Below are 14,682 nucleotides of genomic sequence, written 5' to 3' on the forward strand. Positions count from 1 at the left end.
GGATTTAAATATTCACCAAGTCTTCAACCGGAATGACAGAACTAGCTAGATATACTCATGAAAGAATACATGAAAAGCAAAGTAAGAAAATATCATTAAAATGCTGACAAATAGAGAGACAAGAATTCAAGGTCTGAAATTCCCAAGAATTAAAAAGTATCTTTTAAAGTGAATTACATCACATATATATACTAACTAAATACCTTATTCTACTACGATTAAAAAGGTAGATTCGTAATTGAACTAAAAGACTAATGAAAATAAAATTATTATCCTAATTAAACTCCTCATTCATCAAAAGGGTAGTCCAAGCAGCTCCAACTTCTTGCTAGAAATCGAGTTTGAGTCTTGTCCAAATTTCTATTTTGATTCTTCTCTTCATTTTTTATTCCATTTTCTCTTAATAGACTAATACTGCAAAATAATATTTAATTAGGAGCATTTTGGTCACAAAAGAGGTCAAAATATTACATGAAATAAGCACAAAAAGTGATCCTATCATGTTTCATTCTCGATGATGGTGGAAATCCATTCTCTTGTTGCCATCCTTTCTTCAATTTTCTCAAAACAATTCACCACCAACAGTTACACTGTATCAAGTACTGCACGAATGTTCCTCGCAAAACAAAAAGGTTAGTAATGGATGAAAAAACACAACATCGAGACTAAGAAACTAAAGTAGCTTTCCAGCAGCAGCGTCAAATTTTTTGTTGGTTTCTGAAGCCGTTAAAATTAATTATTGATTCTAAAATTGTAGCAGTAATAGAACTAGTTCGAATTCCTAGGAACCACGAGTTAATTTCTTAGTCCAGTTGCAGTAATCAAATTGCGGGGGTTTTGAATTAAAAGTTACTATAAATTAAACAGAAAGTAGAGATAAATTATGAAGAAGAAATCAATAGAAAAGAATTCTGACCCAAGCGATTGTATCATCCAATTGTTATGTCTATTAGGATAGCCTTAATAAATTTCTATTTTTCTATTGTAATTGACTTGACTCAAGCATCAAAATCAAAATTTATTGTCTCACGACTGGGCCTGATAGCGTTCCATTTCAATTCAATAATAGCAATTGTATCAGTGAAAACAGTTGAACCTGAACGAAACAATTGAGATAGTTACAATTATCTAATAGTTTTCTTGTCCCTACATATAAATCATGCGAAATACACAATTAGTTTGCTTGCTACTCATACCACTCATTCATGATAATTACGGATTACTGAACTCATGAATAGCATTAGAACAATTAATATCGAATCAAATTGTGAGATCTATCAATAATAATCATTCCATAAACAGTAACAATTAGGTTTAACATTTTCCTGGAATCTGAAAGAGAACAAGCTACACAACATGTGTGTAGAAGTTCTACCTAAAATCCTATAGGAAAACATAAACTAAGAAGAAAGGAAAAAGAGGAGAGATGACCTAAACTAAGAGAGTAATAAAAAATGAAAATAGATGCTTGATCTTCAGCCTTCACACTCCTTTTATAGAACCAAAAACGTCCTCTCTGGCCTTCCAACTTGTGGTCTGGAAAAGAAAATAAATCATGGTAACAAATCTTTCCGAATTTCCCATTTTGTGTAGACATACTCGAGCAATCAATAGGGCGTTTTTGTCTATTTTTTAGTGTTCGAGTATGTTTTTGTCCTCCCTTCTCTTGATCACTTTTTGAGACTAATTGCACCATTTTACCTCTATTTTCATCAAAGTTTATTATAACAATTCCTACATTCAAAAGATGGATAATTCAAAAATATATGCGAACAAATTCTTTCAAAAATACTTAAAATAGATATGCATAGGATCATTAAATTATGTCTTATCAATATAGATATGTATGATGATTATGATCTTTTAACAATATCGTGAAGAAATAGATTTGGAGGAGGGTAGATATATTTGCTCTGGTTTTAGAATAGAACAATAAGTTTTGAAGAAGTAACAATGGATTAAATAGATGTCAATAATGTGAATTATTAAGTGAAAAGACCATGAATCCACTAATATGCGGAAATACAACTGGAAGCCTGGAACTTATTGCACATTTTGATGGATCCATACCATATATAGATAATCAATCAAGCATATATATAAACAAAGATTTACAAGCTTGTCCAAGAAAATATATATATAGCTGTCCGAAGAAGAAGTCGTTTAAGAATTAAACCTCCACTTTAATAATTCTTTATTAGCAATTAATTAGCATTCCTTTAGGAGATATCGAATATATATTACAAATTTAATTTGCAATAGTACTGTAATAATATTTAAGCAAAACAAGAAACAGAAAATACTATAATACATATATAGGTCAGAGGTAGCTCCAGAAATTTGTTTTACAATATCTGAATCCCATATAGACAGACAGAGACTCATCTTGCAAACTAATCTGATTATCTCCTATCCCATACGATCCATAGATGAGCCACTAGTAAATGATTCATTACCGTTCAACTCAACCGCGGGTCAGTCATGGAAATCATTCAACTCCAAACATGATTATCACTTGTTGACCACATCTGCCAAAAACAAGCAAGAAAGGAAAGAAAAATGTCAGCAAATTAAGAATAAGCATAACCACATGCCCTATTACGTACATACAGATGGGGGAGTTGATCACCTTGCTTTGCATTTGGTTCATTTGTCCACACAATATCTTTTAACCCTGATGAGAAGGTTTTATAGAACTGCACGCCGTGTAATTTCAAATCATAACAACAGACGCAAGTTAATAATAAATCAGCTAACAACAAGGATTTTTCTTATATATATATATATATATAGAGAGAGAGAGAGAGAGAGAGAGAGAGGGAGAAGGGCATGCATGCATGCCTTGTGAAACTCGAGTGTGTCGCCACCAGTTTTACGTAGCTCCACCATGTGCAACGAAGGAGCCACTTCGAAAACCTGATGAAGTCGGCGGAAATACCATTATCCAAAAATATAGATTAGCAAATTAGGCAACACCATCAAAGGTATTAACAGGAATAAATTGTGTAGGCACAAAAGCATGCATGAATTCTTAAATCAGTATGTAAGCTAACAGGGATCCTCTTCCTTCATTAATTTTCAGTTGGGTGGGTACTGGTGCTCTCACTGTATCCACGTTCTCATTTTGCAGCAACAACAGGCTAATTTTGATTGCACTCAATTCCAATAGCAGCCATTACAAGCGTTTCTAGTGACTTTGATCCTCCACCTCAACTTTATTATTATGTGACTAAAATGCAAACTATATAGCTAGAAGAAATTTCAGCCCATTATTATTGCCTAATATACCTCTGTAGCTACAGCAAGATGGCCTTTTCTTCCTGTCTTGTCACCCTGTAATTTCATCTGCAATATTGATTTAAGAATATATATGTCATGAGTAAACAAGTTCTAATAAACAGCACTCGCAGTCAGCTTTTTACATTCTTTAATTTATCCTTTAATATCATGTAGAAATCAGGTCAGAGAAGTTACCAATTAAGCATGGAATGTCCAACAACTTCCTTTTAATATATACCTTATAGTTCTTTTTGTGAACATTAAAACCTAAAGGTTTTGCAGCTTCTTCAATTTTCGACATTATCTCATTCGCAGGACACTTGGATGTAAAGCGAGTTTCTCTTTTCACTAGGCCCTGCATTGATTTTTTCAATCCAAGACCAGAACACAATACCAATCAGCTTAAATCACATGATTCTAACTTAACTACGTACACACCATCTCCTTAGCGAACAGATTTTCAAGATTGAAACCCTGAGATCTAGAAATAAGCTCAAAGGCGTTCATTGATACTGGTTTCTCTTTCCTTTCCGTCACAAGATGTTCCTGCCAAACAAAATGTCCTTCGCATATATAATATGGATAGAGAAAGAAAACCAGAACTATATATATGTACAATGAAGTAACTGTACCTCAGAATCATTGAAGGCGGCATCAACATCGTCAAGACTTACATCCTCTTCAGCCTTAAAATGGGGTGGCTTGTAATTTTTCTTGAACCATTCATTTTCTAGAATTTCAGAAATAGTGATTCGCTGCAAGATATAACATAATCATATCTGCACAACTCTATATATCTCTCCAAACTTTTCTACTGGAATGCATAAAAAAGATAGACAAGATACGAAAGTAGAAACCAAGAACTAGCCGAAACAACAGAATCTTTACCAGAAAGAAGAAGTGGAAGATCATGTGGGAATGGGAAATGACCAGTAAATTAATGAGAAGAAAAACAAGTAATGCTTTGGATCTCACAGTTAGTGGATTTGGATCTAGAATACGCTTGATCAGTCTTTTTGCACCGGATGAAAACCATGATGGAAATGAGAACTCGGCCTTCTGAATCTGGAAAAATAGTTTGTGCACAAATTTAAACATCCCCAAACTAAACTCAGAACAGCAAAGCCAAAGGTTAATTGTCTTGATACTAACTCTCCTATATAAAGCCACGAGGTTGGGCTCATCAAAAGGCAAGTATCCAGCCATCAGAACAAACAGGATAACCCCACAGGACCATACATCTGATGATGTACCGTCATAGCCTTTATCAGTGAGCACCTGATGGGAAATCAAGTCTCAAATGCTAGAAAGTGAAAGAGAATAACTTGAGCTCTGTGACTTATTCCACAGACCAATAAGTGGTACCTCAGGTGCTACATAATTTGGTGTGCCACAGGCCGTGTGAAGCAACCCATCTCCCTACAATAAGAAGAATTAATCATCATAATGCATTCCTTGTTCACTTGTTGCAGCGCAAGAGAGTGAATAAGCTCATATATATAGGTGCTTTCCATGATAGCATGTACATGTCAAAATAATATGAATTCCTACGAGCTTTCTTCAACAAAGCCAGATACTGGTTTGCATAAATCGAAATGATTTTTGTAACTGGTTTGAAGAATTCAGTCAAAAGGAAAAGGTATACTCAAAGCCTAAAGTCTTTACTTGGCAAATATATGTAAACAGCAATAGCTAATCAATAAATCAAACTGTAAAACAAGCCAAAGGATATATTTAGCAGCCTGGTTAAATCTTCAAAAAGGGTTAAAAGTCTGGTGCCCATAAATGTTGGTGATATCAGAAAACAAATATACCACCTACCCGAACTTGTTGAGAAAATGCACTCAATCCAAAGTCTGAAACTTTGAGAACACCATATGAGTCAAGCAACAGATTCTCTGGCTGCAAATTAGTTTAGAGAATGAGATAGTTCAACATACTACATAGGCACGAAAACAAATATTTTAGATTGGAGATAAGCATAAATTTATCATATTGAGAACAACTTCTGTCCAACCTTCAGATCTCTGTGGTATACGCCTCTACTGTGGCAGTAATCCACAGCATTGATGAGCTGTTGAAAATAACTCCTAGCGACATCTTCTTTGAATTTTCCATATTTGGCCTATATATAAAGGGAAAAGACCTTTTCATCATTTACAAGAATTCACAGTGACAACATTTATCCATAACAAAAGCATGCAGCTATAAAAGCACAAGTCAGGGCATATTGGCTAAAAACTTAAAACAGTTAGGAACTTACTATTTTGTCAAAGAGTTCACCTCCCTCAACATACTCAAGAACAATGTAGATCTTTGTTCTGCTTGCCATAACCTATTAACAGCATGCAAGAATCTCAACGCTTTTCACCTAAACTTGGAAACTACTTATACTTAAATTCCTGAAAATTCTTTAAAGCACAAAAGACAGAGGAAAGAGTGGCAGAGTACCTCATATAAATTTAAGACATTGGGATGTTTGATCATCTTCATTGTCGAAATTTCTCTTTTGATCTGCCGAAGACACAGAAATATCAAGTCTTAATAAAACTGCCAATAGGTAATCAATTCATTGTTTTCTCAAGAATCAATTCTTCATTCAGTGGATCCATAAACCGTTAATTTAAATAGAGTCTTGATGGCAACAAAACCTACACACAGACGAGAGTAAACAATCTTTATCTTAAAAAGATAGAATACTTACAATCATTCATTATATTGAGGAACAATTAATGAGTAACGGAAATAATTCAAGAAATTAGATGAATTGTCTAATTATCAATTGAGATAGAAGAGCACGTGTATGTAAACAGGTATTGTTAAGAAAATGGAATTGTATGAGAGAGATACCTGTTCAACCATCCTGTGATGCAGGACTCTGTCGCGGTCAATGACTTTAATGGCAACGCAATCACCAGTGGTGGCATTTTTAGCGAATTTGACTTTGGCAAAGCTGCCTTCTCCAAGGGTCCTGCCCAACTCGTACTTCCCGACGCGAGTCCAAGTTCCTGGCATAGACGGGCTGCTCATTTCTCCTCTCCTCCGATGATGTATCAGTAACTGCTCTGATGCTTTTTTCTGCATGCAGATCAAATGAAAGTGATGAATCCCAAATTAAGGATTAATGTTGAAAAACAGAACACATCATCCCTCAGCGTGCCTGCCCATCCATACGTACTTGAGCGGAGGAAGGTGATCGAGATGTATGTTTGATGGAAGATGGATCCAGCCAGCAGGAAATGTAATCCTCTTACGTAATAACAATGTGTTTTTTTGTAAGTATTGAGTTAGTCAGTTGTGCGGGAACCTAAGTTTTTATTGAATGAATGGGAAAGAAAGGAGGAGTGAGTTGAGGGGCTAACGTCTTCAAATCTGCCCTCCAAATTTGGCTCTAAATATAATATATAGTACTCTCACCTCAACCCATGCACCAAAGCAATCAACTTTGTGATAATTATTTATTTAGCAGGAAAACAAGAAGAGGAGCCAATGCTGAAGATTTGAGAATATCTTAATGATTTAGTATATATTTAATTTGAAAAATGGAGAAGGTTTGATAAATATGTATGGATATACACACATATAGTTACTATCATACTGCTGTTGTCTTTTTGAATGAAATGTAGCTAACAGCCTAACATACTTATAACATTTGAATTTATTATTATCATTGATTATCCTTTTGATTAATTCAGTAGACCGGTTGAGATTAAACTTTCCCCAAAATAAGAGAAAACATTTAAAGATTATCAAAGTTAATATTTATGATCACCAATGTATAGTATACATAGTTAATAATTAATGTACAGACATGAATATATAGCTGATCACGCTACAAAGAAATACGGGATTTCGGGTGGTTTAGTTAAAGAAATTGTTCTGAACCGGAGTTTGGAACGGTTTACGATCCGTTGCTATAGAAGGTATTCATATTATTTAGGAATGATTATTTAACAAGTTGATTGTGATTGTTCCTAATAGTGTATTTGAATATGAATTTTTTTTTTTTATTGGAACATATTGGATAACATTTGGAAGGGTTATGTAATTTAATTCGAGTTATTTTTTAAACGGTCTTTGTAATCCTCATGCCTTAATTTTGGAATTGTATTTATTTGTATTGGTGATATATATAGAAATTGTCATTGGAATTGTATAGTGGTCAATTTTTTAAATAGTATTAGGCACGATTTATTTTTTCTTTGAAAAAGTCTCTTGTAATTGTTTTAGGAACGGCCAGTTCTATTTAGGAACATGTTTTTAGAAATACTTTTAGCAATGGTTTTAGGAACGATTGTTTTTAGATTTGTAACATTTTCTTTACAATTATTAAAATTGATACTTATTTTAAACTTAATAATAAAATTTTATTTAATAATAAAATTTTAATAATAATCTAATTTATATATTTTAACAAATTTTAATAAATAATAAAATTTTAAGTAATTATATTTATAAACTTAATTATTTGAATAAATATGAAATAATAGAATACAATAAACATTATGAAACATGAATAATTAGGAAAAAAATATTATATTAATATAGAATATTATCCAATTACAAAATTGAAACAAAATAAAAATCTAAACTAAACCTTTCTCTTCAGCGTTGTCCATGTCATCCTCGTTCGAGCCCGGGGGTCTGTCGGAGGCTCTGCTGGGTGCTCACTACAAAAAAATTATTTTATTATAATGGCTTTTTTATTAATTTGTAGCGGCCAACCCTACTAGGGCTAAATCGCGCGTTACAAATTATTTGTAACGGCCTGAGTGAAACCCGTTATAATTTAAAATGATTTTTGTAATGACGATAATGGGCCATTAGAAATATAGTCCAATGCAAAAAAAATGAATTTGGAACTGCTTTTGTAATAGCTTAATTTAATTGTTACTATGACGGCCTTTGTAACACATTTAGATACGATTTGCTTGTTGTTTGGATAGTTTTTGTCACTGTATTTATAACTACTTTTTAGACGGCATTTGTAACGATTTTTGGAACGGCTACATTCGAAATCGATAACTGTTTTCGGCACAGTCTTTGTAACAGCCAAACGATTTTATTTGATGTATTTGTATTACAAAGCAATTACAAATATAGTTACAAAAACTATTATTTAATTAATATATTTTAATATTTTTTATCTAATTTTATTTAATTTTAATATTTATTTTATTAATTTTATTAATTTAATATATTTTAATATTTATTTTTGTAAAATTAAATAAATGATTTTTTTATTTAATTTTGCAATATTATATTGATGGGTATGGTCCAAAAGAGATACCCAATAAGAAGTACTAGGCCTAGATATCGACCCGCCAGCCTAAGAGAGAATTAGCCCGCCCAAATCGCAATACTTGACCCCAGAAGGGGACATCCTACCATTTGGTTCGGCCCAGAGGGAAGCCCCACTAGGCTCAGCCCAAAAGGGTGCCCCCACACAAAAGTCCAGTCAAGGAAGGGAGCCTACTTTGTCAAATATGGCTCACAGAGGAAGCCCAGTCCGGAAGCCTTCAAAGCTAGATTGTAGGAAGGAAACCCTCAAGAGGTTTGACTCTTCAGCTTAAAAGGACTCTTCACCAGATAGAAGTCTGCACGAAGAAGAAATCCCCCTTCATTCGAAGATCTGCTGCTTAAGGAACGATAAGGAGGAACCTTATCCACGAATCCCGCCTTTCTCGCTGGCCATGCAGATTCCCCTCGGCAGGATTCCTGTTACAGGGGAACTCCTCCTCTATAAATGTGGAGGTACTCCTGGGCAAGCATCCTCTTTCACACTCTAAAACTCCTTTTCGTGCTACTCTATTACTTTAATTTCGTGCTCTTATATACGGAATTCTCACTTTTATCATAATTTCTCGTCACAATTCATTTTTATAGGACTAACTTAAGCATCCGAGTGCTAACTTTTTATTTTACAGGTCTTTTTTCTCAAGAGCTTTCACTCAATTAGCCCAAATCCAATACAAAGATCCAAAAACTTTGAACCGTACTAAAATCGAACGTATTAATTGGCGCCGGTGAGTTGTTTCCTGTGAGTTGTTAAAGTTTCTAGTAGATCTTCCTCTTCCTCGAATGTAGTAATTACCACGTCCTTTGCCTCTTGGTTTCTCAATTTGAGATTCTTCATTGCTATCAATTTTTCTCTTTTCCTTACAAGAACAACTTGGATAGAGGAACTTTGTTAAAATTTGAAGTGTAGGGAACAGAGTATATTCATGACAATAAATTAGAGAAGAAAAAACTAGGCTTTATTCATCTAAACTCTCTTGTTCTTTATTCATCTAAGACTCTCTAGTTCTTTATGTACAGAGATGTGAGACTATATATAAAGAATAGAGTCTTAGCTAAAGAAGAAAACTAACTCACTTTGAACTCTAGTTGGCAACAGACTCAACAAAACTTAAATACAAGAATACTAATAAAAAAAATAAATACTGAGAACAAAAGGATAAGTACGAGCAGAACTTTCAACAGCCCCCCCTCAAGATGGGGCCGAGGAAGCGAGGCCCAGCTTGCAAAGGAATCATCCGAAGTCAGCAGCATGAATAGACTTGGTAAAGAGATCGGCAATTTGATCAGACCCAAAAACTTTAAAATAAGGGAACAAGGGGACATAGAACAAAATGAAGGCTCGGGAGCCTAAAGACCCAAGGCCTACAAAGACCAAAGGCCACAACCACTTCACGGTTACACAAATCACTCAAAGCCACAAAGGCTTATAGAACCATAAAGGCTCCATCAATATTCAAAGCCACAAAGGCTTATTGAATCACAAAGGCTCCACCAATATTCAAAGCCACAAAGGCTTATAGAACAACAAAGGCCCGACCAATATTCAAAGCCACAAAGGCTTATAAAACCACAAAGGCTCTACCAATATTCTAAGTTACAAAGGCTCTACCAATATTCTAAGCCACAGAGGCTCATAGAACCACAAAAGCTCTACCAATATTCTAAGCCACAAAGGCTCTACTAATATTCAAAGCCACAAAGGCTCATAGAACCACAAAGGCTCTACCAATATTCAAAGCCACAAAGGCTCATAGAACCACAAAGGCTCCACCAACATTCAAAGCCACAAAGGCTCATAGATCGATTTTGTCGAAGTTCCGTCGATGAACGCAGTTTCATGCGACGGCGTTCTAGGGTTTCAAATGCAACGAACAAGTATGCCAGAGGCGGCGTGCTAGGATTTCAAAGCAGCGAGCAAGTATGTCAGTGGAGGCGTGCTATGGTTCCAAAGGAAGTGAGGAAGTATTTCAGCGGCAGCGTGCTAGGGTTTCAAAGAGCTCTCCTTTTTCCTCTTTTTTTTTTTTTTTTTTTTTTTGAGAAACCTGCTTTGTTACCATGTTAAAATTTGAAGTGTGTGGAACAGAGTATATTCATGGCAATAAATTAGAGAAGAAAAAACTAGGCTTTATTCATCTAAAAACTCTAGTACTTTATTTATCTAAACTCTCTTGTTCTTTATTCATCTAAACTCTCTAGTTCTTTAGGTACAGAGATTTGAGACTATATATAAAGAATAGAGTTCTAGCTAAAAAAGAAAACTAACTCACTTTGAACTCTAGTTGGCAACAGGTTCAACAAAAATTAAATACTGGAATACTAATAAAAAAATAAATACTGAGAACAAAAGGATAAGTACGAGCAGAACTTTCAACAAACTTATTCTTGAGGCTCTTTGTATTTCATTCTTTCTTGGACTCGTAGAGAATCCATGAGTTGATCGATATATAAAGTGTCCAAATCTTTTGATTCCTCAATAGCCAGAACAATACAGTTAATCGTGGATCAAGAGAACGAAGGATCTTTTCAGTTACTCGAACATCTCAATTTTTTCACCATATCTTCGTAATTGATTCACAATAGCTAATACTCTAGTGAAATAGTCTGAAATGGATTGAGAACTTTTCATCTTGAGAGACTCGAATTCTCATCTCAAGTTTTGAAGGCATACCTTTACCACCTTGTCAACTCCTTTGAAGGAATTTTGCAAAATTTGCCATGCTTGCTTGGCAATAGTTGCACTTGAAACCTTCTCAAACATTGTTTCATCCAAGCACATATGAATCAGCGATAAAGCTTGCTGATCTTGTTCTCGATCCTTTCGGAATGAAGTTCTCTGAGCTTGAGTCATGGCATCTATGGCATCCTCATTTCCTGGTTGTTCATAACCCTTATCTACAATTTCCCATGCATCTTGCGATCCAAGCAAGATTTTCATTGGAATACACCATTTGTCATAATTTTCTTTGGTTAGTTTGGGAAATTGGAAAGGAAACATACCACCACTCATCATTCTTCCTCTTTTCTTTTTCACTATAATGGCTCTGGTACCACTTTGTTGGCAAAAAGAATATTATATTTCCTTTTGGTTATATCCCTAAACAAGAAGGAGACCACCTATATATACTAATTTTTTTTACCCTTCAACTACGAAGACTCTTGACCTTTCAATTACAAGACTCTTGACTTTTCATTTGACTAACCTTTGGTCCTTCAGTTACAAGATTCTTGACCTTTCAACTATATTACTTTATTAATTCATTAGTTCAAGTTTATCTTCTAACACTAGGTTGTTGATAAATAGCTTCTTGTTTAAGTACCAGCTTTTGGTATCTGTGTTGTTCAAGTAGAGAACACGTAGATGGTGTTGTGTTTTAGTAGCAGCAATGACAGGATTGAATGAAGTTCCTTTTTAGGTGGCTTCTATTTTAAACAGAGGATTAAAGCTTGTGGTGAAGCTCCAATGCATTTGCTTTACGGTATCCTAGGACTAATTCGTGTGTTCTAAACTAGGGAAAATTCTAATTATAATATGATTGGTGTACAATTCACGAAAAGTGGTCAATCACTAACAAGCATAATACACTTATTTTGTGATTGATTTGGTCCAATTGTACCTAATTGGGACAATAATTTTCCTAAACAAGTAATTAATTAGCTCAATTTCTACTATGTTCTTGCAAAAATCACACAACTCCTTGCAATGTTTATAGTGAATGTCTAATTTATAATTTGCTATGAGTGGCAACAGTTTGATTAGTTATATGAAGCGTTTCAAGCTTTTCCAAATCGAGTGTTTCGGGTTTTCATCGAAAACAATGTTGATCTTATCAAATAATAGCGGTGCCAAGTTTTGAGATGTGAGGTCTTATGTTGGAGTGTCATTAATGTGTGAAGTGTTATTTATTTTATTAGTGATTAATTATAAATTATAACTACTTAATTTTATAATTGATAGATAATTAAAATTCATGAGATAATGATGATGAAAGTAAATTATCTGAAAAAGATAAGCGGCAGAAAAAGGCAAGTAAACGCGACTCAACGTTAATCAAGAAATGTGGTTCAATCCAAATTACATAGTAAATCTAGTGAATTTAAATGCTTTTGCCTATTTATACAGAAAGGTAAATAACAAGAATCCGCAAAGCTACGCGTCATAGACACATTAAAGCAAAAAATCTCTAAATAGAATTGGGCGTTGATTTATTGTTGTTAATCATGGAAACAAAATCTGTTCTTCCATGACCAATCCTAGATTTTGCCGTATGAAATCCATCTCTGTTGGTTGCTTGGAAAGAAAGCCTGTATACCCCCAACCCAACTTTGTTTCTTTTCTATCAAACACGTTCTCAAAACTCAGAAGGTCCTACTTCAGCAATCGCTTCGCCTCTTGATAAATACCACACAACCCGACTCCAATATTATTAGATTTCATCAAAACCAAGAAAGGATAAAAGAAAATGAGCTCTCTTTGTCTTTCGGGTGTTCTCTTTCTTTGCGCTCCTAGTATCTTTTTCCTTGTATCATTTGCTCAGAATCATCCATCAACACTTTTTACATTTCCACTTCACTTCCATCAAGCTTTCAATCCTTTGTACGGAGGAGGTAACATAGTCCCTTATGACGGCAACAATTCTGTGCAAATCTCCATGGATGCGACAACGAGTTCTGGGTTCCACTCTAAGCTAATGTATGTGCATGGATACTTCCAGACATCCTTAAAGTTGCCGGAGAACTACACCGCAGGAGTTGTTGTCACCTTCTACGCCTGTAATAATCACAAATATCCCTTCTACCGTGATGAAATCGATTTCGAGTTCTTGGGCCACATTCATGGCCAAAAGTGGTTACTGCAGACAAACTTGTACGGAAATGGAAGCACTAATAGGGGAAGAGAAGAGAGATATGAGCTATGGTTTGACCCGTCTGAGGACTTTCATCGTTATGGGATTTTGTGGACTGAAAATAGAATAACATACTATGTTGATAATGTTCCCATTAGGAATGTGAAAAGGGTTGATGAGATGGGGGGTGATTTTCCGTCTAAGGAAATGAGTTTGTATGGGACTATATGGAACGGGTCGAATTGGGCCACCGGGGGAGGCCAATATAAAATGGATCTGAGTTACGGGCCTTTTGTCGCTAAGTACTCGAGTTTCCTGTTAAATGGGTGCCCATCTAATCCGGGCCAGTGCAATGAGTACTTGAGAATTTCAAATGATCTCACACGGGGAGAAAGAGCTCAAATGCATGATTTCAGGAGGAAACTGATGACTTATTCCTATTGTTATGATAGAAAACGTTATGCTGTTCCTTTGCCTGAGTGTGTTTTCAATTCTTTGGAATTTCAACATCTTCAAAAGTTTGATCCCTGGACGTTCGGATCGAGGAAATGAATGGATTTTTCATAGTAATTTCAATCTTTTGATTGAGTTTGCTATTTCACATTCGGAGGAGAAATATACAGTGATTAAGCAATTATATATTGTGGATTATGTATATGATTTGTGATTTGTCGGTTTTGTTTATGAGATTTTATTCTTTAATATTTTAACTCTTCGGGTAACTTCATTTTAATCCCAGGTTACTTTCATTATCTTATGTATATAGTCTTGTTAGTCTGGGATATATATTATTTTCCTAAAACGAATTGGTTAATAGAGTTATATATTAATAAACTGTCAAAATATCTCTTCTTCAACAAACAATGCTTTACATATGAATCATTAAGAAATTATTAACTATACTTAAAAGCCTTTAATAAATTTGGATGCAATGAATATAAATGTAATAGAGATGCAAAGTGGGGAAAAAATTGGACTCAATTCATGCAAAGAACTCCAGATTATTGTTGGGAAATTTTTATCCAAACAAATTTAGGTTAAATCAAATCAATCACATAATAAATATAACATGGTATATATATTTTGTAATTAATTACTTTATTTGAACTATATCTATATACCAATCACATCTATATTAATGGGCATGGCCCAAAAGAGATTAGCCCAAAATGAAGTACCAAGCCCAAGAGAAGGTCCATCAGCCCATGAAGAAGGCAGCGCCTTCGAATCACTATGCCCAGTCCAAGAAAGGGACCTC

General features: G+C 34.6%; 1 protein-coding gene and 1 pseudogene across 2 annotated transcripts; one reads left to right on the forward strand and one right to left on the reverse strand.

Annotated features, from left to right (window-relative positions):
• Positions 1-2,291: 2,291 nt before the first annotated feature.
• On the reverse strand, positions 2,292-11,648 carry LOC105173058 (CBL-interacting serine/threonine-protein kinase 9). 2 transcript variants are annotated; one of them, XM_088875525.1, is made up of 16 exons: positions 11,249-11,648; positions 6,130-6,357; positions 5,731-5,793; positions 5,543-5,614; positions 5,297-5,404; positions 5,101-5,181; positions 4,645-4,698; positions 4,432-4,557; positions 4,255-4,344; positions 3,912-4,034; positions 3,718-3,825; positions 3,518-3,634; positions 3,289-3,345; positions 2,842-2,916; positions 2,630-2,696; positions 2,292-2,528 (listed from the first exon to the last, which is right to left on the reverse strand). In XM_088875525.1, the coding sequence occupies exons 1-16, from the start codon at positions 11,588-11,590 to the stop codon at positions 2,512-2,514; spliced, it is 1,728 nt and encodes a 575-aa protein (XP_088731651.1). In that variant the 5' UTR covers positions 11,591-11,648; the 3' UTR covers positions 2,292-2,511. The 2 variants fall into 2 exon arrangements, with proteins under 2 accessions (XP_088731651.1, XP_088731652.1); XM_088875526.1 differs by lacking the exon at positions 11,249-11,648 and adding an exon at positions 6,458-6,597.
• A 961-nt stretch (positions 11,649-12,609) lies between these two features.
• On the forward strand, positions 12,610-14,063 carry LOC105173059 (putative xyloglucan endotransglucosylase/hydrolase protein 27 pseudogene; annotated as a pseudogene).
• Positions 14,064-14,682: the final 619 nt, after the last annotated feature.

The sequence above is a fragment of the Sesamum indicum genome, linkage group LG11 (assembly GCF_026168435.1).
Source record: "Sesamum indicum cultivar Baizhima isolate 11 linkage group LG11, ASM2616843v1, whole genome shotgun sequence".
NCBI lineage: Eukaryota > Viridiplantae > Streptophyta > Magnoliopsida > Lamiales > Pedaliaceae > Sesamum > Sesamum indicum.

Excerpts from the sequence above, each read along its gene's own strand:
- LOC105173058 (XM_088875525.1), bottom strand. The coding sequence starts at position 11,590 with ATGATGAGTGGTGGTATGTTTCCTTTCCAATTTCCCAAACTAACCAAA. Across the intron at positions 5,615-5,730 it reads ATGTCTTAAATTTATATGAG|GTTATGGCAAGCAGAACAAA; the intron begins GTACTCTGCCAC and ends TGCTGTTAATAG. Across the intron at positions 5,182-5,296 it reads TATACCACAGAGATCTGAAG|CCAGAGAATCTGTTGCTTGA; the intron begins GTTGGACAGAAG and ends ACTAATTTGCAG.